A 23,731-nucleotide genomic window follows, 5' to 3' on the forward strand; every position below is an offset into this window, starting at 1 on the left:
GAACACAAGCAGGGGGAGTGGGAGAGGGAGAAGCAGGCCCCCTGCAGAGCAGGGAGCCCAATGCGGGGCTCGATCCCAGGACCGTGGGATCGTGACCCGAGCCGAAGGCAGACGCTCAACGACTGAGCCAGCCAGGCACCCCCATAAATAAAATCTTAAAAAAAAAAAAGAGTTATAGCAGAGAACCTGACCTAGTTTAGAACAGAGAAGGCTGCCCAAGAAAGTAACATTTACGCTGAGACCTGAAGGGGCGGCAGAAAGGGAAACAGAGTGAGCAGAGTCAGGTGAACGGATCTGACAGGGGACCAGAGGCACCGGCAGGAGTTGTGAGACAGCAGCACGTGTCATCAGTCTTCAGTCCTCTGCCTGTATCACATTTGCCGATTCACCGAAGCGGTCACCTGCCAAAACCGACTCAGGGTGGACAGGCACTGCTCAGGGGCATGGGTACCAGCAGGCATGGTTCACTGCAGGCCAGTAACATGGAAGCCTGCCACAGAGCCATCCCAGAGGTGAAGAAGAAAGAGGTACAGAGGGTAACTTTTAAGTTTCGGCATGAGCACTTAGAGGAGAAATAAGATTCAGCCTTCTCCACACCCACAGGGAGCTCACCCCCAGGACAAGTCTAAGAGCTTAGCTAGAGAACCTGGCAGCATAATACTCATGTGTATGTAATACTATAATACTCTAATACCAACAATATGGTACACTTCGTGTAAAAACTGGCAGCAAGGAGGGGCACCTGGCTGGCTCACACAGTGGAGCGTGCGACTCTTGATCTCAGGGTTGTGGGTTCGAACCCCACAATATGTGTAGAGATTACTTAAAAATCTTAAAAAAAAAAATGGTAGCAAGGAAAGAGAAGCTCCTTACTTGCTGTAACAATCAACCACCAGATACCATCAGTGCTTCTTCTGTTTTCTCATTTCATCCCTTCCTCTAACTCCATCACTGTGTCCTCACCATATCTGTCCCATGTTACCACAGTAGCCTCCTGGCTGACCTCCCTATGTCTGTGCTGCCCTCTAATCTGTCCTCCACACTACTGTCTAGATTACCTTTTTAAAGGACAAATTTGGACCTCTTTTTCTTTTTTTTTTTAAAGATTTTATTTTTTTAATTTTTTTAAGATTTTATTTACTTGTGAGAGAGAGAATGAGAGACAGAGAGCATGAGAGGGAGGAGGGTCAGAGGGAGAAGCAGACTCCCCGCTGAGCAGGGATCCTGATGTGGGACTCGATCCCAGGACTCCAGGATCATGACAGCCGAAGGCAGTCGCTTAACCAACTGAGCCACCCAGGCGCCCCAGATTTTATTTATTTATTTGACAGAGAGAGCACGAGCAAGGGGAGAGGCAGGCAGAGGAAGAGGGAGAAGCAGGCTCTCCACCAAGGAGGGAGCCCAATATGGGGCTCCATCCCGGGACCCTGGGATCATGACCTGAGCTGAAGGCAGATGCTTAACAACTGAGCCACCCAGGAGCCCCAAGATTTTATTTATTTGAGAGAGAGAGGGAAAGAGGGAGAGCACAGAGGGAGAAGCAGGCTCCCCGCCGAGCAGGGAGCCCGATGCGGGGCTCGACCCCAGGACCCCGGGATCATGACCTGAGCCGAAGGCAGACACTTAACGACTGAGCCACCCAGGTGCCCCAGCTTTTCGTTTGTTTTTAAGATTCATTTCAGGGAGAGAGAGCATGAGCAGGGGGAGAGGGAGGGAGAGAGGGAGAGAGAATCTCTAGCAGACTCCATGCTGAGTGTGGAACCCTACAACGGGCTCTGTCCCACGACCCTGAGATCATGCCTGAGCTGAAATCATTAGTCAGACGCTTAACTGACTGAGCCACCCAGGTGCCCCAAGATTTTATTTGAGAGAGAGAGGGAGAGCACAGAGGAAGAAGCAGGCTCCCCGCTGAGCAGGGAGCCCGATGTGGGGCTCGATCCCAGGACCCCGGGACCATGACCCGAGCCGAAGGCAGACGCCTAACGGCTGAGCTACCCAGGTGCCCCTTCACCTGCTGTTATTACCCATGTATACCCTACATCTTTCTCACACTCCACAACTTTATTTATTTATTTAAAAATTTTTTTTAAGGTTTTATTGTTTTAAGTAATCTCTACACCCAGTGTGGGGCTTGAAAATGACCGCAAGATCAAGAGTTGCATGCTCTTCTGGCCGAGCCAGCAGGGCACCCCCACTCAACAACTTTTTAGCCTTAGCCCTGACGAGGCTTCTCTTACCTCTTTCCTTTCATGTGTTTATGTTTCCTTTTCTTGCATTGTCACTGGGCTGAAGTTTTCCTCTCGCCATCTGTGAGTTCCCTGTAACCCTACACTACCAATCCAAGGAAGGTACTCCTTTCCTGTGCTCTGTACCTGCTGCTCTAAGAGCACTCAGCATGCAGTGTGGTGCCAGTTGCTTAGCTCAGTCACCACACTGAAACTGCGGGCTTCTTGGAAGGCAAGGATTGTGTTTTCCTCTTCATCTCTGCACCCTAATTACCTGGCATAGGACCTGGCATATAGTAGCCCCTCAGTAAATCTTTGTTGATGGATGGATGGATGGATGGAGCATCCTGAGTAACTGTGTCACAGATTCAGGCATGGTCATTCTACTGTGTTGAGGATAAAACAAGAATTGACTTAAGTGGCAGATTTATGTTAAAGTTTTAAAAAGAAGAAAAAAAAGAATAGGTAAAACAGGGTCAGATTATAGAAAGTTTCAAACACTAGTTGAAGGAGTTTGATTTGCTCAGATGTGGAATACGTTTACAGTGGATGAGATGAGGGGCGCCTGGGTGGCTCAGTCGGTTAAGCGTCTGCCTTCAGCTCAGGTCATAATCCCGGGGTCCTGGGATCGAGCCCCGCGTCGGGCTCCCTGCTCCGCGGGAAGCCTGCTTCTCCCTCTCCCCTGCTTGTGCTCTCTCTCTCTCTCTCAAATAAATAAAATCCTAAAAAAATAAGTAAATAAAGTGGACAAGATGTGACGTTCGCATTTATAGGACAGTTTAGAATAGTGAAAGGCCCTGAAGGGCCGTATCTTTATTTCTCACTCCAATTTTTTTTTTTTAAGATTTTATTTATTGGCGCGCCTGGTGGCTCAGTTGGTTAAGCATCTGCCTTTGGCTCAGGCCATGATCCCAGGGTCCTGGGATCGAGCCCCACATCGGGCTCCCTGCTCAGCCAGGAGTCTGCTTCTCCCTCTGCCTCTGCCCCTCCACCCTCACTCGTGCTCCTTCTGCTTTCTCTGCTCTGTCTCTCAAATAAATAAATAAAATCTTTAAAAAAATAAAAATATTCAGTTAAAAGGATTGAAAACAGATATTCAAACAAATAGTTGTGTGTGAATATTCATAGCAGCATTATTCACAGCAGCCAAAAGTTGAAAACAACCCAAATGTCCAACAAAAGATGAATGGATAAACTAAATATGTTATATCTATACTGTGGAGTAGTAGTCATTAAAAGGAACAAAATAGGGGCACCTGGGTGGCTCAGTCGTTAAGCGTCTGCCTTCGGCTCAGGTCGTGATCCCAGGGTCCTGGGATCGAGCCCCGCGTCGGGCTCCCTGCTCCGTGGGAGGCCTGCTTCTCCCTCTCCCACTCCCCCTGCTTGTGTTCTCTCTCTCGCTGTGTCTCTCTCCCTGTCAAATATATAAATAAAATCTTTAAAAATAATAATAGCAGGTGAAGGGGCACCTGGGTGGCTCAGTCGTTAAGCGTCTGCCTTTGGCTCAGGTCATGATCCCAGGGTCCTGCATTTGAGTCCCACATCGGGCTCCCTGCTCAGCGGGGAGCCTGCTTCTCCCTCTCCCTCTGCCTGCCGCTCCCCCTGCTTGTGCTCTCTCTCTGACAAACAAATAAAGAAAATGTTTTTTAAAAAGATTTTATTTGAGAGAGAGAAAGAGCACGCGAGCGAGTACAAGCAGGGGGCAGGGAGGGACAGAGGAAGAGGGAGAAGCAGACTCCTTGTTGAGCAAGGAGCCCAATGTGGGGCTCGATCCCAGGACCCTGGGATTATGACCTGAGCTGAAGGCAAATGCTTAACTGACTGAGCCACCCAGGTACCCCCTCAGTCCCAATTTTTAAATCAAACAAAAATTTCCCCATACACTGTTGTCAGTCTGTGTTTGGACCCACAGACCATTAGAACTGGAAAGAATTTTAGATTTTGCCTGGCCCAATCCCTCATTTAATAAAGAAACTGAGAAATAAAGCTGTTGCCCAGAGTCACATAGGAATATAATAGCAGTCAACACAAAAACTCAAGTTTTCTGTTTCTTGTGTATTTCCCCACAAAGTACTTTTTTCTTCCTGCAATAGAACATCATTTGGAAAAAATTAGGGCAGAATTTGGTTTTCTGGAGACACTTTTGTATTCTCCACTTATCGTTTCTCATGTCTCCAGGTCATCAGGTCCTTAAAGTACATCAGTTAAAAGGGACTGTACTCATTGGAGTCAATTTTGTGGGCTACTCCGAGAAGAAAAGTCCAGAGGTAAGAAATAGAAATCACTGAAATTTAAGGCTCTTCATTTGTAACTTTAAAAAAACCAAAAATCACTTATAACTAATGTAAATCTGAGAACTGTGCACCTCTCTGATTCTGTTATCTTTGGCATGTGAAAGAACACTGGAATCTTCTCTCAGCTGAGGAGTTAAAAGTTTATGCTTATCTTTGTGGTTTTTCTCCATTTCTAGAAACTTTCCAACTTGCCCAGATCTGCAGCTGTGGAGCTGCTTCTGGTGGACGATGTAACTGTACTGCCCGAGAATGCCACCATCTATAACCACCCCGATGTGAAGGTGAAAGTTGGAGGGGTCTAGTTAAATGGGGTCTGACTGGAGGGGACGAGTATGAGGTTATTGAGATTAATAGTATGGCAATAAAAAAAGCTCACTTATGTGTTGAAAAGCACTGATAAGCATATGTAACATATGTGTAATAATTAGGTGCAATATCCTTTGTCGTAATACTGTAATAATCATAGTTTGTCTTTGGTCCATTGACCTTAATCTTTTAATCCCATACTCTTCCTTAAGTAGGTAGTAGTTGTTTTCTCTGAATTATTTAAAAACCAAAGAGAATGGAGCGTTCTGTGTCTGATCTTTCCATAGGAGATATTTAGCCTTGTGGAAGGATCTGGTTATTTTCTGGTCAACAGCAGTGAGCAGGACATTGTCACCGTCACTTACATGGAAGCAGAAAGCTCTGTCCAGGTGAGGTTTAGAGATAGTCCCAAGTTGATAGTCTCAGGTCAAAGTTCATCCTTACGAGAATGATTAGAAAAATTCCATTGTATGTCTCAGACTTGTTATAAAAGTTAACATCTGCCTCATTTTTTAACCTTCATAGATTCTCCAACCCAAAACAAGCTTTTTTTTTTTTTTTTTCCTTCAACTCGCTGGGCAATTTTTGTTTCTGATTGAACTGAGACAGTGTAGAAGACATCTAATTGTAAGCTTTCCATGAAAAGAAGGTTCATTTCTATAAATTTCAAAGCACAGAACTGTGTGGATAATTTTTTTTTTTAAAGATTATTTATTTGACAGAGACACAGAGAGGGAACACAAGGTGGGGGAGTGAGAGAGGGAGAGGCAGGCTTCCAGCTGAGCAGGGAGCCCGATGTGGGGCTCGATCCCAGGACCCTGGGACCATGACCTGAGCCGAAGGCAGATGCTTAATGACTGAGCCACCCAGGTGCCCCAGTGTGGATAATTAGTTGTACTGTTGACTTCATAACTTGAGTATATGGTGTTTTTAGCCAGGATATGACAACTCAATATATTAAGCTGTCTTTGTAATCAGTATGCCAAGGGATTTGCTTTTAGTTGACTTTTAGTAATTAAAATAATACCTTCTATTAACATATGTGTATATTTTCTTTCCTTCTAAGAGCTCAAAGGTCATAATGTTTAAGAGGGGGGAGATTGCAGCACTGTGCACAGGGTGTGAAAGTACCTACTACTCGGGGCAGGATCTGCAGCATGTGACAGAAAACCAGGTTGTTCTCATGCTTCCTCCCCCACTGGTGATTTCAGCATAAATGGACTGGGCTTTCTTCATGAAATCCCTTCCTTATTCATAATTAAGAAGCTGGATATGTATGTTGGATTCTGCTTGAATTCAGTCAACTTAAACCTTGCTCTTTATCAGTTAATATTTGTTAAGGGTGCGTATTGTGCTGTGCCTGAAACATGTAATGTGACCTCTCAGTTCCCATCAGAAAGGAAGTAAGTTGTTCTATTTTGTGCTTTGAATGAAAATAGTTGCTTTGATTATGTTTGGAGCATGTGTGCTTCCTTATCCAGCTGCCGTAGTCTTCCTTCTAGTTAGTTCCAGTACACCCTGGATTTTTCACCTTGGAGGTCTACGATCTGTGCTTGGCTTTCCTGGGTCCAGCAGTGGCCTACCTCAGGGTGTCAGACATGCAAGAGCTGGAACTTGATCTGATTGATAAGGTGAGAGACGTTTGCAGTTTCGCATCAGAGAAGCAGGCCTCATGCTTGCCCTGTAGCCTCACTTTATATAATATAGTCTGTGTGGCTCCTGTGCTTGCAGCCGCAGGACCTTCAGTGATGTTAATGGAAATACCTGTCCTTAAAGGACAACATTCCAACATTATAAGATGAATAGAGTATTGAAGAGCAGATAAATTAGCACTGGTAGAGTAGGTTTTTCGATAAAAGGCTGACCAGGAGCATTCAGCACAGTTTGTCACCCTCAAAGAGTTAGTTAGACTGTACTTGGTGAATGAGACATTTCTACTAAAATTACCTTTCTTTTTTAACTACTAGGTTGAAATAGGTAAAACTGTGTTAGTAACTGTGAGGGTTCTTGGCTCTTCCAAACGCCCATTCCGAAATAAATACTTCAGAAACATGGAGCTTAAACTGCAGTTGGCTTCTGCCATCGTCACCCTGACGTGAGTACCACCTCAACACTTCCTTCTCCCCAGGCGGAACATCAAGAGTCAGTGTCCCTGCGTTACTTCGGATTTTCTTCTTTTTTTTATTTTATTTTAAATTTTTTTTTTTTGAGAGAGAGAATGAGACAGAGAGAGAGAGCACGAGATGGGGGAGGGTCAGAGGGAGAAGCAGGCTCCCCGCCGAGCAGGGAGCCCGATGTGGGACTCGATCCCGGGACTCCAGGATCATAACCTGAGCCGAAGGCAGTCGCTTAACCGACTGAGCCACCCAGGCGCCCCTGGTTTTACCAGGTTTTTTTTTTAAGATTTTATTTATTTATCTGAGAGAGAGAATGGGAGACAGAGAGCATGAGAGGGGGAGGATCAGAGGGAGAAGCAGACTCCCCGCCGAGCAGGGAGCCCAATGTGGGACTCGATCCCGGGACTCCAGGATCATAACCTGAGCCGAAGGCAGTCGCTTAACCAACTGAGCCACCCAGGCGCCCCGGATTTTCTTCTTTGGGCCCGTAGTCTCCCGCCATATTCGGCTCTCTACAAAGTACCCCTTCCACGTCCTCAGAACGGTTGTTTAGGGACAAACTCACGTGTCTTGTGAGTATTTCCATTTTATGAAACTTCTCCTTGGATAGTATCCTCTAGGGTGCTTCAGGATGGAGGACCTTCAAAAATCTATCTAGAAGCAGAGGTGCTGGTATTCCCTCTGCAAAAGGAGAATACAGAAATTCCAAGGTGCTTTAGTATTTGCAGTTTTGCCAGTCTTATGTTTATGTTGCCCTTAATCCTCTGGGGCCTTAGAACAAGTATTTCGCCTTCAGGAGCTTCCTGCCATTGCCATGAACTTTGTCTTGACTTTGGAAATTTATTTTCTGGCAATTCCCTTTAACTAGAGTTAAAATGAACAGAAAATGTTATGCATCTTAGAAAGAAGCATAACTGGCTACTCTTAAAATCAAATCTTTTTTTTTTTTAAACGATTTTATGTATTTATTTTGGGAGGGACTTTAGGGGGAGGGAAAGGGACTAGGAGACTCCGTGCAGAGCCTGGCAAGGGGCTCCATCCCATGGCTCCAAGACCAGGACCCAAGCCAAAACCAAGAGTTGGACGCTCAACTGACTGAGCCACCCAGGTGCCCCAAAATCAAATCTTTCTTACCTAAAAACACCTATGTCTTTGCAGGCTAATGGAGGAACAGGATGAATACTCTGAAAATTATATCCTTCGAGCTGTCTCTATTGGGCAAACCACACTTGTGGCTATTGCCAGGGACAAGATGGGGAGGAAATTCACATCGGCTCCTCGCCAGATTGAGGTAAGGAAATTATCTCATCCAAAATTAATACTTCATCTTATTTAGCTTTATTCATCTTTTTCTGTTTATTTTGCATAAGTTAAAAATTATTTGACTAAGTAAAATGATAGTTGTCTAACTCTTGAAACAATACGTAATTTGTTTTAGGTTTTTGTTTTTCTGTATAAAAGTAATACATTTCTTGTAGAAAATTTGGAAAGCAAAAGAAATAATAAAGATGCAGAATGAAAATCACCTATAGGGACGCCTGGGTGGCTCAGTTGGTTAAGCGACTGCCTTCGGCTCAGGTCATGATCCTGGAGTCCCGGGATCGAGTCCCGCATCGGGCTCCCTGCTCGGCAGGGAGTCTGCTTCTCCCTCTGACCCTCCCCCCTCTCATGCTCTCTCTCTATCTCATTCTCTCTCAAATAAACAAATAAAATCTTTAAAAAAAAAAAAAAAAGAAAAAAAAAGAAAATCACCTATAATTCCACTACTTAGAGGCAACCGTTCGTTATTAATAATCCTTCATTTCTTCCCCATGCGTATTTTAACATAGATGAATCATACTGCTTTTTTCATCCTAATCCTATATCAATAGTATTTTTTATGTCATTAAAAGTTCATTGTTGGCCCTGTGTTGGCAGTTGTTGAAGCTGGGTAATAGGTACCGAGAGTTCATTATACTGCTCTCTCTACTTTTATATATGTTTGAAAAAAAGTAAAAAAGAAAGATAATTATAAACATAACTTTAATGACCACTTTTATTCCAATGAGTGGACGTATAAGTTTTAAGCATTCTCATAAGTTTTTGCTATTATAAATAAAATTTATATTTATAAATGAAGTAAAATCCATGTCTGTGTGTAGGATTTTTTCCTTAGAATAAGCTGCATGATCATTTGTTATGAAATTGGTTCTAGTCCGTCCCTGTTTTCTGTTTGGTCTTCTCCTTCAAGGTGTTTCCTCCATTCAGACTTGTTCCAGAGAAAATGACACTGATTCCAACTAACATGATGCAGGTGATCTCAAAGTCAGGAAATACGATTTACCCTTTCTCCTCACCCTGCTCTGTCCGACCCCAACACACACGCACCCCCTTCTTCCTATTGGCCTCCTCTTGTCTACTCCCAGCCAAGTACAGCAGGATCTGATAAAAAAGAAAATTAGTCCTTTCCTGTCCCCTAATGAACAGGGTATAACCTGCCTCTGGGAACCCCATAGATCATATGTGGCACTTGCGTTTCTTCTGCATTTGAGTTGATGTGGGATATGTCTGTTGGGAAGTGGGGGAGGCTAAGAGGTCAAATTGCTTGGATGAAATGTTGGGAAAAGAGATGTGATTTCTCCCCATGTTCCTTCATTTACTGGCATGTTTAAATTCCAGGTCATGTCTGAAGGTGGCCCCCAGCCCCAATCTATCATTCACTTCTCTATCAGTAACCAGACTGTGGCTGTTGTGAATAGGAGGGGGCAGGTTACAGGGAAGGTAGTTGGCACAGCTGTGGTCCATGGCACCATCCAGACAGTAAATGAAGACACTGGCAAAGTCATTGTGTTTTCTCAGGTATTGGTTCTTTGCTCTGCTCTGCTTCCACTTTTCCATCTGGGAACCATATTGGGGCATGTGGGGTGGTGAGGAGGAGGGTGTCAGCAGCTCAGAAAAACCCTTTGAGTCCCTTACCTGGCATTCTCTTAACCAAGCATGGGATATATGTAATCTTTAGGGAAAAACCCCACAGAGTATTTGGCATTGTTACAAGACTTAGTCCCTATCCTTAAGGAATTGTTCAGGGAACAAAAACAAACACATCTGTGGCATATTGTTTTTGTTGAATGCCCCAAACAACAACAAACTAGTTATCGTAAGCATCCTCTGTCCACTGCACAGACACTCCCTCTTAGCCTAAGCTTGCTTCTACCTGTTGAGCAGGATGAAGTGCACATTGAAGTGGTTCAGCTAAGGGCTGTTAGGATCCTTGCCGCTGCTACTCGACTCATCGCAGCAACTGAGGTCAGTACGGTGGCTCTGTCTCGGTGTACTCTGGTAATGCCAGCTGGGCAGGACATCCAGCACAGCACTCCTTCTTCTTTTCAGATGCCAGTTTACGTCATGGGAGTGACCAGTACCCAGACCCCTTTCTCCTTCAGCAATGCCAACCCTGGGCTCACATTCCACTGGTCCATGAGCAAAAGGGATGTATTGGATCTAGTACCCAGGCATTCAGAGGTAGAAATGTGTCTGTTTATTATATCATCTCAGGGACATTGATAGTAATTTACCTTATTTCATCAAGTTTGAGACTGACTTTACTTTCTAAACTACACAGTGTTACTACTTATCTCCTCCCCTTGTTCTGTGTACTCTGGAAACCTACAAATCATATGAAGAATTCAATTTGAGTACTCAGGTAATGCTATGTAATTTTTAATATATTTTGCTGGAAGGAGCTCTCAAAAACAGTGTTTCCCTTACTATTGACTTATGAGCATTTGACTATGTTCCACGAGTAGTAGTAACACGTTATGAATACAAACTATATATATAGGCAAGCTTCACTGTACTGGGCTTTGCTTCATTGTGCTTCACAGATATTGCATGTTTTTACAAATGGAAGCTTTGTGGCAACCACAAGGCTGTCGGTGCTGTTTTTCTGACAGCATTTGCTCACTCTGTTCTCTGTGTCACAGTTTGGTAATTCTAATAATATTTCAAACTTTTCCACTATTATTTTATTTGTTATGGTGACCTGTGATTGATCAGTGAGTATGATTCACTGAAAGCTCAGATGACGGTTAGCACTTTTTAGCAATAAAGTATTTTTAGTTAAGATATGTACATTGTTTTAGACATAATGCTATTTATTGCACACCTGATAGACTAATAGTATAGTGTAAACGTAAATTTTATGTGCACTGGAAAACCAGGAAATTCATTTGACTCGCTTTATTGCAACATTTGCTTTACTGTGGTGGCCTGGCACTGAACCTGCGGTAGCTCTGAGGTGAGCTTATGCTCTGTGATAAGTGAAAATAGTTCTGATGTCGTAATGCACACAGCATTAAGCCTTATTCAGAAACCTGAAAAAGAATTAGAGAGAGGAGGGAGGGAGGCAGGGGATGCTACAGGCTAACTTTACCTCGTTTACAATATTGTTACCGGATGGTCAGTTTGAGAGAACCCACCCAGGGTGGTCTGGGGACAGTGGCAGCTGCCTAGATCCTTAGGAAGAAGGAACCTGCAGCCAAGTTACCCAGTAGGTCACGACTCAGTGCCCACAAGAATAGAGTTAGAGGTAGATCTTGGGAGAGAACAGAGAGGTTACAGGAGCTAGAATTAATTAGGTATTTCTGGAGCCAGCTAAAAAGAAAAGAGAAGTCTGAAAAAAGTTACAAAATCTATTTGTAATCCTTCTAAAAATATCCTAGATCTGTAGTCTAGGGAAACTCTGGTGTTTGGGTCTTCTATCTGTTGTGGACTTCCCTGAGCCTGCTTATACTCAGAATTGAGGAGAGATGGAACTGTACTTAGTTTGGCAGAGTTCTGCACAGGAATTCAGCTCTCTTTCTTGACTAGCAAACAGAGATTGTATGAAATGAGGGGCTGGCATAGGCCTTTAGCATCTGTTCTACTTCTCCCTTCCTCCAATTTTATCTAAAGCCCAACTCTTGTCTCTAGGAAAAGTGATTGAGAGCCATACACAGAGTTTCTCTTCCTGCCTCAGATCCTGCAGGGTGAGCTGAGCCGGCCCCACATGGAGGTCTCCTGCATGTGGTGTCAACACTCAGAGATTCACTTGGATCAAACATATTATTAAACCACTTGTTCTTTAGCATAAGACTTCCTTCCAGACAATTGATTGAGATCTGCATAAAGGAAATGGGAATTTTTCTGTAGGGGAAGAGGGAAAGGTGATTTTGGAACTTGGGACTCTGGAGTCAAGAGAACTGGAAGAAAGGTCTTGAAGGCTCTGGACAGCAAAAAGGCAGGAGAAAGAGGGCATGAAATGAGTGCCCCAAAGGTAGGCAGGTGTCTACTCCAACATGTGTCTTAACGTTGGCCCTGCCTTCCCGATGGCCTTATCCAGTCTGGGCCAGAGTGGTGGGGAAGCAGTAGGGAGATGGTCCACTAGGGTGAGCATAATCCTGAAATAGCTCTCCTTTCTTGTCCTCTTCCTTCCTTGCTACCACTCTGAACTCCAGGGGTAGATTGTCTCACTTCTCCCAATTCAAGTTCTACTCTCTGAAGCCATTTTAGAAACCCCTTTCTTCATTTTCATTCTCCTGTGAATGGATTGACTTCAAGATAACATGAGACTGTCAGAGAGGCTTGCCAGAATTAATTGAGTGCTATACACAGAGCTTACCTGAGGGGTGACTGTGTTGCTGGGAATATGAAAAGAAATAACTATGAAAATAATCCCTGGTACTCTAGTTATTTTATACAGATCTATCTAGCATACATTTTCTTTATCATAACAACACAGAGGGAAGGGCACAGTGATTATTAATGAATATTTCTTAATCCATTCCTAACTGTCTTCCAGGTTTTCCTACAGCTCCCAGTAGAGAATAACTTTGCCATGGTTGTCCACACAAAAGCAGCTGGTCGCACCAGTATCAAAGTCACTGTCCGCCGTATGAACAGTTCCTCTGGGCAGCTTGAGGGGAATTTGTTGGAACTGTCTGATGAAGTTCAGATCCTGGTAAGGTCCCAAACCTAAATCTTGTTTTTACGTATCAAGGAGAAGAAGGTTATATTCTTTTATCATCCATGAGGAGCTTTGTCTGGATAGAGGTAGAGAAATTGCTAGAGGGAGCCCTAGGATAGGCTCATAGCTTCTAGATCTTTGTCATTCTTGCTAATTGCATCTATATAAGTATTGATACTAGAAACTGTAAGAACATGCACTCCCCTCAACTCCCCACACAATAAACACAGGATATGAAACCATAATAACTAAAGAGGGGTTCGTTTCTTAGCTGCTCTGCCTAACATAGATATTATGATACCATCCACTGAGGAGATCTAACCCTAACTTCCAGTAAGGTGTAAGAGCATGAATGGTTGGTTTCTACAGGTGTTCTGAGGCTGAAAGCTAACTGGCCCTGTTGTTTTTAGTGTTCAAAAGAAAAATGATCATTTGTGGGGGGCAAATAAGTTTCTCTACCTCTGAATTTAGGACTAATTTTTTTTTCTTTTTCTATCTTTTTCCTTTATTTTGGTTTTGTTTCTCTGATTCAGTGAGGGGTAGAGGAGAGAGCTTTTTACTAGGACTAGCTAATTTATTATTATAAGTTTTTGTTCTCAAATCTCTTTTCAGGTTACCAGAGCTAAAATTAGAAATTTCAAAATTATTTTATACCTAATATCTAAGTGATACAGAGGATGTGGTTGGTCAGTGTAGCTTTGTCAGAAGCAGGGCTAATATTAGATTTGTATTCTATAGAATACCAAGGTGCGTTTTAAGTGTCTGGCTCATTTGGAAAAGAGTGTCGTGGACCCTCAGGCTAAGCTGAAGTGAGGTGGACGTTGATTTGTAGTTGATATGCGAGCAAAGGTCATCGTTTTGTCTTTTCCAGAAATGAGGAAGACATTATTTTCTCACTTTAGGTGTTTGAGAAACTCCAACTGTTCTTTCCAGAGTGCCAGCCTGAGCAAATTCTGATGCCCATGAATTCCCAGCTCAGACTCCACACCAACAGGTGAGGAGAGTGGGGAAGGGCAGGCTAGGTTCCAACCTTACCCTTAGGAATATGGAAAGAACTCTTGCCTTCTAGGTTATTTTTTTAACCCACAAATAAGTTTTTTTAGCTGAAGTGAAATTCATGTTACATAAAATTAACCATTTAAAAAATTTTTTTAAAGATTTTATTTTTTTATTTGACAGAGACAGTGAGAGAGAGAGAGAGAGAGCACAAACAGGGGGAGTGGGAGAGGGAGAAGCAGGCTTCCCGCTGAGCAGGGAGTCCGATGCGGGGCTCGATCCCAGGACCCTGGGACCATGACCTGAGCCGAAGGCTTAAGTGAGCCACCCAGGTGCCCCCAAATTAACCATTTTAAAGCGGACAATTCAGTACATCACAGTATTGTGCAACCGTCACCTCTGTCTAGTTCCATCTTCATCACCATCAAAGGAGACCGTACCCATCAGCAGTCACTCCCTGTTCTTCCCTCCTCTCAGCCTCTGGCAACCACTCATCATCTCTCTCTGTGAATTTAAGTCTTCTGTGTATTTCATTTATTACATGGAATCGTACAACATGTGACCTTTTGTGTTGGCTTCTTTCAGTTCACATGTTTCCTAGGTTCCTTCCCATTATAGCATGTATTAATATTTCATTCCTTTTATTTTTTTTTAAGATTTTACCTATTTATTTGAGAGAGAGAGAGAGCGAGAGAGCAAGCATGAGTAGGGGGAGGGGCAGAGGGAGAGGGAGAAGCAGACTCCCCGCTAAGCGTGGAGTCTGACGCGGGGCTCGATCCCAGACCCTGAGATCATGACCTGAGCCACCCAGGTGCTCCTATTTTGTTCCTTTTTTTTTAAAGATCTTATTTATTTGACAGAGAGAGACACAGCGAGAGAGGGAACACAAGCAGGGGGAGTGGGAGAGGGAGAAGCAGGCTTCTCGCGGAGCAGGGAGCCCGGTGCGGGGCTCGATCCCAGGACCCCGGGATCACGACCTGAGCTGAAGGCAGACGCTTAACGACTGAGCCACCCAGGCGCCCCTATTTTGTTCCTTTTAATGACTACTACTCCACAGTATAGATATAACATATTTAGTATATCCATTCATCTTTTGTTGGACATTTGGGTTATTTTCACCTTTTGGCTGTTGTGAATAATGCTGCTATGAATATTCACACACAACTATTTGTTTGAATATCTGTTTTCAATCCTTTTAGCTGAATATTTTGTTTATTTTTTTTTTTTAAGATTTTATTTATTTATTTGAGAGACAGAGCAGAGAAAGCAGGAGGAGCACGAGTGAGGGTGGAGGGGCAGAGGCAGAGGGAGAAGCAGACTCCTGGCTGAGCAGGGAGCCCGATGTGGGGCTCGATCCCAGGACCCTGGGATCATGACCTGAGCCAAAGGCAGACCCTTAACCAACTGAGCCACCCAGGCACCCCAAGCTGAATGATTTTTTAATGATAAATATGTGATGGGATGTGATTTTTAAAGAGATAGGCATAATCCAAAGGCAGACTTTTACTTGAGGAACAAATAAGCACACAACATGGAGAATGGCAAGTGGTTTCCTGAGTAAGTCTCTAACAGTAATCCTGGCAATATCCTTTCTTTCTGGTCAGAGCCCCCAAGAGATGCCACTTGTTCCATCTGTTCCCTAGGGAAGGGGCCGCCTTTGTGAGTTCCCGTGTTCTCAAGTGTTTCCCTAATTCATCTGTCATCGAGGAGGATGGCGAAGGGCTCCTGAAAGCTGGTTCCATTGCAGGTACTGCTGTGTTGGAAGTCACTTCTATAGAACCTTTTGGAGTCAACCAAACAACCATAACTGGAGTTCAGGTGAGTTCAGGAACTTACTCAAAAAAATAAAAGGAATACCATGGCCTGAAGAGGCAGATTTCCTGGTTTAAGAACTAGGAACTTCCCTGGAGGTCAGAACGAACTGTAAGATAAGAGGACAATCTTGACATGGGTATAAGCCATCAAAAGTGGCCTTTAGAAGCCTTGTTATAAGAGGGATTAGCCTTAAATTGTTACACTTCTGAGCAGTGTTGGCAAAAGGGTGTGGGAGAGGGTAGAACTATTGCTATCAAAATTAGGCTTTGTTATTAGAATTAAAAAATTTAGTCTAACATGGGGCGCCTGGGTGGCATCCAACTCTTGGTTTCAGCTCAGGTCATAATCTCAGGGTTGTGAGATCGAGCCCTGTGTCCAGCTCCACGCTGGGCATGGAGTCTGCTTGAGATTCTCTCTCTCCATGGGGCACCTGGGTGGCTCAGTCAGTTGAGTGTCTGCCTTCGGCTCAGGTCATGGTCCCAGGGTCTTGGGATTGAGTCCTGCATTGGGCTCCCTGCTCAGCGGGGGGCCTGCTTCTCCCTCTCCCACTTCCCCCTGCTTGTGTTCCTGCTCTCGCTATCTCTGTCAAATAAATAAAATCTTAAAAAAAATAAAAAAGGGGGCACCTGGGTGGCTCAGTCATTAAGCGTCTGCCTTCGGCTCAGGTCATGATCCCAGGGTCCTGGGATCGAGTCCCACATCGGGCTCCCTGCTCTGAGGGAAGCCTGCTCTCCCTCTCCCACTCCCCCTGCTTGTGTTCCTGCTCTCGCTATCTCTGTCTCTGTCAAATAAATAAAATCTTAAAAAGAAAGCTCCAACTTCTCTCCACATTCTCTTAGCTTTAATAATTCAAGAGCCATTTACTGTACTGTCGTATTTCTTACTAAGCTCTGATTTAAGTCATCTCAGGTCAGGACTCCAGAATCTACGGCAGCTCCTCTCCAATGGCCCTTCTCCTGCCCACAGGTGGCGCCAGTGACATATGTGCGGATGAGCAGCCAACCCAAGCTGTATGCAGCCCACGGGAGGACTCTGCCCGCCTTTCCTGTGGGCATGTCTCTCACCTTCGTCGTCCAGTTTTATAACAGCATTGGAGAGAAATTCCACACACACAACACCCAGCTTCATCTGGCTCTGAACAGGTGTGGAATCAAAGGAATGATGTCTATATTGTGGTAGAAATTGTGCAGATAGGCTAGGGTTATCCAGTAAATGCCTCTCAATGTTCTCTACTCGGAATCTGATCTTTACTTTTTTTCATTAGGATGGGAAACACCAGAATGGTGCTAGTTGTTTAATGAAGAAGAATTTCAGGGTGTCTTCAATCTGTCAAGCCCTAGTTCACAAAAAGCCCCCATAGGGAGCTGGTAGGAGTATTATTATCAAAAAGCTGTACTGGGGTGCCTGGTTGGCTTAGTCAGTTAAGCATCCAACTCTTGATCTCAGCTCAGGTCTTGATCTCAGGGTTGTGAGTTCAAGCCACGCTGGGCGTGGAGCCTACTTAAAAAAAAAAAGCTATACTGGAAAACAAATTTTTAATTAAAAAAAGTGGGGGGGGTCTTACTGGGTACTCTGTATATAAAGGTAATAGACCTGACCCTTGGCCACTTGTTGCTTGCCCTCCACCATAGAATTCCTTCTGAACCTTCTAGCTGTTGAATAGAAAATGCTGTGATCAGCTCTGCTCCCAGAACTGTGTCCTAACAGTGAACTTTCAGAGATGACCTGCTACTTTCTTATCTCCTTTCAGAGATGACCTGCTACTTATTGGGCCAGGGAATAGGAACTATACTTACGTGGCCCAGGCAGTGAACACAGGAGTGACGCTTTTGGGAATCTGGGACCGGAGGCACCCAGGTGTGGCAGATTACGTCCCTGTTGCTGTGGAGCATGCCATTGAGCCAGACACCCAGCTCACCTTTGTTGGAGATGTCATCTGCTTCAGGACTCACCTCCTCAACCACAATGGTTTGGATACCTTCCCTTTCTTAACCTCACAGCTGACAGGATGAGAAAGCAACTCATCCCTTAGATAATTTTTTCGAAACGATTTAAAATCTGAAGGCTGGGGCGCCTGGGTGGCTCAGTTGGTTAAGCGACTGCCTTCGGCTCAGGTCATGATCCTGGAGTCCCTGGATCGAGTCCCACATCGGGCTCCCTGCTCGGCGGGGAGCCTGCTTCTCCCTCTGACCCTCCCCCCTCTCATGCGCTCTCTCTATCTCATTCTCTCTCTCAAATAAATAAATAAAATCTTTTAAAAAATAAAAAATAAAAAAATAAAATCTGAAGGCCTAGGGTCACCTGGCCTACTCAGTCAGAGCATGGGATTCTTGATCTCGGGGTTGTAGGTTCAAGCCCCATGTTGGGTGTACAGATTATTTAAAAAAATAAAATACTTGGGCACCTGGGTGGCTCAGTAGGTTAAGCTACTGCCTTTGGCTCAGGTCATGATCCCAGGGTCCCACATCGGGCTCCCTGCTCACCAGGGAGTCTGCTTCTCCCTCTGACCCTCCCCCTTCTCATGCTCTCTCTCTCTCTGAAACAAATAAATAAAATCTTTAAAAAAAAAAAAAGTTTCAAGAGGAGAAGGAAAATCGACTCTAAAAAAATTTTTTTTAAAGATTATTATTTTTTTTAAAGATTTTTATTTATTTATTTGAGAGACAGAATGAGAGACAGAGAGCACGAGAGGGAAGAGGGTCAGAGGGAGAAGCAGACCTCCCGCTGAGCAGGGAGCCTGATGCGGGACTCGATCCCGGGACTCCAGGATCATGACCTGAGCCGAAGGCAGTCGCTTAACCAACTGAGCCACCCAGGCGCCCTTTTTAAAGATTATTTAAGAGAGTGTAGTGGGGGGAGGGGCAGAGGGAGAGAGAGAATCAAATTGCAGACACCCTGCTGAGCCCAGAGCCTGAGGGTGGGGCTTGATCCGAGGACCCTGAGATCATGACCTGAGCCAAAATCAAGAATTGGATGCTTAACCAACTGAGCCACCCAGGTGCCTCCAAAAATAAAATCTTAAAAAAGAAAAAAATCTTGAGGGCCTCTCTAGGAATATTGATCACTCATCTCCTGATCGCATAGCTCACTGTATTATGTAGGTGGTGTGGGTACCTTATTCCCAGCTTCTGAAGGAGGGTAATTGATAAATTGAACAACAGTAAAGAATGAAGGAAAATGCAGTAAGGCTTTAGTTCTAGGAACCAATTGTGAGTACACTGTTTTGTGAGGGACATCTGAAGGCCTAACTCTTAAATATATCATCCCCGTAATAAGGTTTGGCCTTGTACTGGGCTAAACTATACTCTTGATCAGCAAAGGATTTCTGCCCTAGGAAGTACTACTGAGTGCAAGGACATCAGTCTTTGGTTAAGAAATGAGTATTAATTCTCTGGGTTTACAGAAGGCATATTCCAAAGCAGTGTACCCTGCCTGGGTGTGTGCATCCAAATAATCCATCCAAGTAGGATTGGATGGGGGTGGTATGTGGCTCTGTGACCTCTTCTGGGAACTGGATCCATGTGTCTGGGTATAGTGATGTGACATGGGGCCAGATTCGATATATTTAGGGCTTGATTCAGAGGGAGTCCACTCAGCTCAGGTCAGATCCCCAAATCCTGTAACGACTGATTTGCAAGCAACCACCACTAACTCACCTTATTCAGACTCTGTATCAGTAGACCATTCAAGCATACAGATATCTCTTCCTAGGAGGAACATCCAGTTTTGAAGATAACTTTATTTTCTGAATATCAGGCTCCCCTTTATATACCATCATACCCACAAAATAAAACAAGGATTACTGACCTTCAGATCTGGATTTGGACCCAGGGACCCAGGGCCATTGAGCTAGACCTGCTTTAGGGTTGACAGAGTTACAATCTTATGATTGTTAATCTCTTGTCAGTGAAAGAACACTGTTACTTGACTCTTCAGCTAGATTTTGTCAGGACTGTACTTCTATCTTCCATTCTGGAATACTTGGACATCCTAAATCTATACCACTTTGAATGAGGAAGCAAAAGGACCAAATGCCAGGATTAGTACTCTAACCTAAATTCAAGGTAGCATTCCTCTGCCACCTTGAGACTTAAGCCAAAGCAAACAAACCTTCTCTCCTACCAGCTGTCACCTTCTCACAGTCTTCTGCTGATATCCATTAGTAGCTGAAAGAGAGTTATCCCTGTGTTAAAAAGAGTTTTTCCTTTTCCCTAAGAACAGTTATATTCTCCAACTAAGTAGCTCCTTCTGTGATTCTGAAGGTCAGTAATCCTTGTTTTATTTTGTGGGTATGATGGTATATAAAGGGGAGCCTGATATTCAGAAAATAAAGTTATCTTCAAAGCTGGATGTTCCTCCTAGAAAGAGATATCTGTATGCTTGAATGGTCTACTGATACAGAGTCTGAATAACGTTAGAGTGACCATCCATTTAGATCAGAGGTTGTGACCAAGTGCCTTCTCTTGTCTTTTCCTAGGTGAACCTGGGATATGGATGATTTCTGCTGACAACATTCTACAGACAGACACTGGCACTGGAGTGGGAGTGGCCAGAAGTCCAGGAATAACAACAGTTTTTCATGACATCCCAGGAGTGGTGAAAACATATCGAGAGGTAACCCTAATGAGGCCAGGGTGACTATTTCCATATTTGGGGATATGCATATAGAATACACATCCCAGGAAAAGAAATCTACTGACATGTCAGATATAAAGCCAGCCAGAAAACTTTGGAACACAAAGCTAAACAGTGATTCGGATTTTTAACCAGAAGGAAAAATAAATAAATAAATAAGGGGCGCCTGGGTGGCTTAGTCATTAAGCATCTGCCTTCGGCCCGGGTCATAATCTCAGGGTCCTGGGATCGAGCCCCGCTTCGGGCTCCCTGCTCGGTGGGAAGCCTGCTTCTCCCTCTTACACTGCTTCTCGCCCCTGCTTGCTCGCTCTCTCCTCAAAAAAAAAAAGTTTCAGAAGGATGACTAGTGTGATTTATACTTTAAAATATCACTGTGGGGGAGGTGGGGCGAGAAAAAATAAAAATAAAAAATAAAATATCACTGTGGTGGAGCGCCTGGGTGGCTCAGTCAGTTCAGCGATTTGGCTCAGGTCATGATCTCAGGGTTGTGAGACTGAGCCCCATGTCGGGCTCTGTGCTCAGTAGGGAGTCAGCTTGAGATTCTCTCTCTCCCTCTGCCCCTCCCTGCTCAAATAAATAAATAAATAAATCTTTTAAAAAATATTTTAATTATGTATCGGGGTATAGTCATACACATGTATCCTGTTCAGCTGCACATGATTTTTAAAACAACAACATCAGGGGCGTCTGGGTAGCTCGGTCGGTTGGGCATCTGCCTTTGGCTCGGGTCACGATCTCAGGGTCCTGGGATCGAGGCCCTGCATTGTTCTCGCTGCTTGGCAGGGAATCTGCTTCTCTCTCTCCCTCTGCCCCTCCCCCTGGCTCATGCGCTGTCTCTCTCTCTCTCAAATAAATAAATAGAATCTTTAAAAATAAATTTAAAAATAAATAAAAAATAAATAAAACAGTGCCAACCCCCCCAAACGTGGTGGTACCAGACCGTAGGGGCAAGGGTTGAAGCTGGGAAACTGCTCTCGCAGCGATCCAGGTGAGATATGGTGGGGACCGGGGCCCAGGCTGCTAACAGAGGAGGCGGGGAGAAGCTGGTCAGAGTCTAGTGCACTTTACAGGTGGAGCCAATAGAATTTCGTGGCAGATTCTATTAAGTCTGAGAGAAACAAGAATGACTTGAAGTTTAAAAAAAAATGACTTCAGGGTTTTGACTCAATAACTAAAAGGACAGAATTGCCATCATTTGGGGGCGCCTGCCTGGGTGGTGCAGTAGGTTAAGCATCCGACTGGATTTCAGCTCAGATCGTGATCCCAGGGTCCTGAGATCGAGCCCTGCGTCTGGCACCGTGCTCAGCGTGGAGTATGCTTGTCCCTCTCCCTCTGCTCCTCCCTCCCAGTCGTGCTCACTCTCTCTCTCTCTCTCTCATAAATAAATAAAATCTTAACGAAAGAAAAGCTACATGGCTGAATGCTAAGCTGCTGAGTGTGGTTCCCAAGGAAGAGGCCTGGGGTGCACGCTGCCTCTGTAAATGGCTTGCTGCAAAACAAATGCTGAATGCTGTTTTTACTTTTTACCTTTTTTTGTAAAAGTAAAAATCTTCTTTGGATTTCTTTTCCTTAGGGAAACCACTTATTAATGTCTTTCATAAAAGTGATGAGGCTTAATGCAAATTTTTGAAAAGTGGAGGGATCCCTGTATTTCAAGGAGGGAGGGAGTGATCGGCCATGTCAGATGTTACTGATAGGTAAGCTGAAAACAAAGACTAACAGGTTCGCAGTACAGAGTGGTTACTTTGATGAGTGGCTTCAGTGCAGTGATGGGAGCGGAAGTCTGGAGAATTGAGAGGACGTGTGGATGGTGGGCATAAGACAGCTCTGTGAGGAACTGTAGTCAAATTTTTGTTTTGTTGATCATTTTTTGAGATGGGAGAAAAAATGATTTAGGAATGATTTAGTAGAGAAGGGAAAATGTGATGTAGGAGTAGGGAGAATTGCTGAAGCAACATCCTTTAGTAGGTGAAATGGTTGAACAAGTGAAGGATTGGCTTGATGAAGCCTTTTCTCTTTCCCCTTAAATACATGTTGGGTCTCCCTCCTCTGTTTGTTCCTCTTTTCATTACTCAAATGTAACAGCTATCGTTTGTTGAGCATCTACTATTGGCTTGGCATTTTGCATCTGTTTTTTGTGGGGGTTTTTTGTTTTTTAAAGATTTATTTATTTTTTATTTTTTTTTTTTAAAGATTTTATTTATTTATTTGAGACAGAGAGAATGAGATACAGAGAGCATGAGAGGGAGGAGGGTCAGAGGGAGAAGCAGACTCCCTGCCGAGCAAGGAGCCTGATGCAGGACTCGATCCCGGGACTCCAGGATCATGACCTGAGCCGAAGGCAGTCGCTTAACCAACTGAGCCACCCAGGCGCCCCAAGATTTATTTATTTTTTAAAATAAATTGAACTGAGATAGTACTCAATCATTACCCTTTTTTTTAAAGATTTTATTTATTTTCTGACAGAGAGAAACACAGCGAGAGAGGGAACACAAGCAGGGGGAGTGGGAGAGGGAGAAGCAGGCTTCCTGCCGAGCAGGGAGCCCGGTGCAGGTCTCGATCCCAGGACCCTGAGATCACGACCTGAGCCGAAGGCAGATGCTTAATGACTAAGCCACCCAGGCGCCCCTGCATCTGTTCTTTTAAATTTTGATTTTACATCCAGTATAACTCACTTTTAATCTTCACAACCCTGCAAAGTATTATCCCAATTTTATAGATGAGTAAATTGCCCAGTATGTGCCCACATGGTATCTGGTGCCTTATTGTAAGGAATTCACAGTCTAGTGGTGATGGAAATAATTACATGTAGACAGTTTAAATAACTACAACATAAATGACCATTGCTTTACAAGTGACATGTCAGAAGTGCTCCTGGAGTCCAGACATGCCTGGGGGAGGCGTGTGACTGGATGTACAGCTTAAAAAAAAAATTTGGCGGGGAGGAGGATGCCTGGGTGGCTCAATAGGTTAAACGTCTGCCTTCAGTTCAGGTCATGATTTCAAGGTCCTGGGATCAAAGCCCACTATCGGGCTCCCTGCCCAGTGGGGAGTCTGCTTCTCTCTGCTCTCCTGCCCCTCTCCCTGCTCATGCTCTCTCTCTCTCAAATAAATAAATAAAATCTAAAAAAAAAAAGAAGAAGAATACAGAAGAGGGGCACCTGTGTGGCTCAGTCAGTTAAGCGTTTGACTCTTGATTTTGGCTTGGGTCGTAATCTCAGGGTTGTGGGACTGAGTTCTGAGTCAGGCTCTGTACTCAGCGCAGAGTCTGCTTCTCGCCCTCTCCCTCTGCTCCTCCCCCACTCCTGAATTCTCTCTCTCAAAGAGGTGGATAAGTCTTTTAAAAAAAAATACAGAAGA

The 23,731-nt window shown here is 44.3% G+C and overlaps 1 protein-coding gene across 1 annotated transcript in view; it reads left to right on the forward strand.

Annotated features, from left to right (window-relative positions):
* NUP210L (nucleoporin 210 like) overlaps nucleotides 1-23,731 on the forward strand; it is an 87,211-nt gene that overhangs the window by 52,032 nt on the left and 11,448 nt on the right. Inside the window, exons 18-33 of the mRNA XM_081825541.1 lie at nucleotides 4,404-4,492; nucleotides 4,696-4,800; nucleotides 5,113-5,214; nucleotides 6,328-6,456; nucleotides 6,793-6,920; nucleotides 8,101-8,233; nucleotides 9,173-9,235; nucleotides 9,601-9,780; nucleotides 10,147-10,227; nucleotides 10,312-10,443; nucleotides 12,761-12,919; nucleotides 13,828-13,919; nucleotides 15,565-15,739; nucleotides 16,703-16,878; nucleotides 17,487-17,704; nucleotides 20,214-20,350. Of these exons, the coding sequence (XP_081681667.1) occupies nucleotides 4,404-4,492; nucleotides 4,696-4,800; nucleotides 5,113-5,214; nucleotides 6,328-6,456; nucleotides 6,793-6,920; nucleotides 8,101-8,233; nucleotides 9,173-9,235; nucleotides 9,601-9,780; nucleotides 10,147-10,227; nucleotides 10,312-10,443; nucleotides 12,761-12,919; nucleotides 13,828-13,919; nucleotides 15,565-15,739; nucleotides 16,703-16,878; nucleotides 17,487-17,704; nucleotides 20,214-20,350 (2,099 nt within the window). The remainder of the gene's footprint in view (nucleotides 1-4,403; nucleotides 4,493-4,695; nucleotides 4,801-5,112; nucleotides 5,215-6,327; nucleotides 6,457-6,792; nucleotides 6,921-8,100; nucleotides 8,234-9,172; nucleotides 9,236-9,600; nucleotides 9,781-10,146; nucleotides 10,228-10,311; nucleotides 10,444-12,760; nucleotides 12,920-13,827; nucleotides 13,920-15,564; nucleotides 15,740-16,702; nucleotides 16,879-17,486; nucleotides 17,705-20,213; nucleotides 20,351-23,731) is intronic.

This window comes from Leptonychotes weddellii, chromosome 6 (assembly GCF_054177405.1).
Source record: "Leptonychotes weddellii isolate Sample4059 chromosome 6, ASM5417740v2, whole genome shotgun sequence".
NCBI classification, from domain to species: Eukaryota; Metazoa; Chordata; class Mammalia; order Carnivora; family Phocidae; genus Leptonychotes; species Leptonychotes weddellii.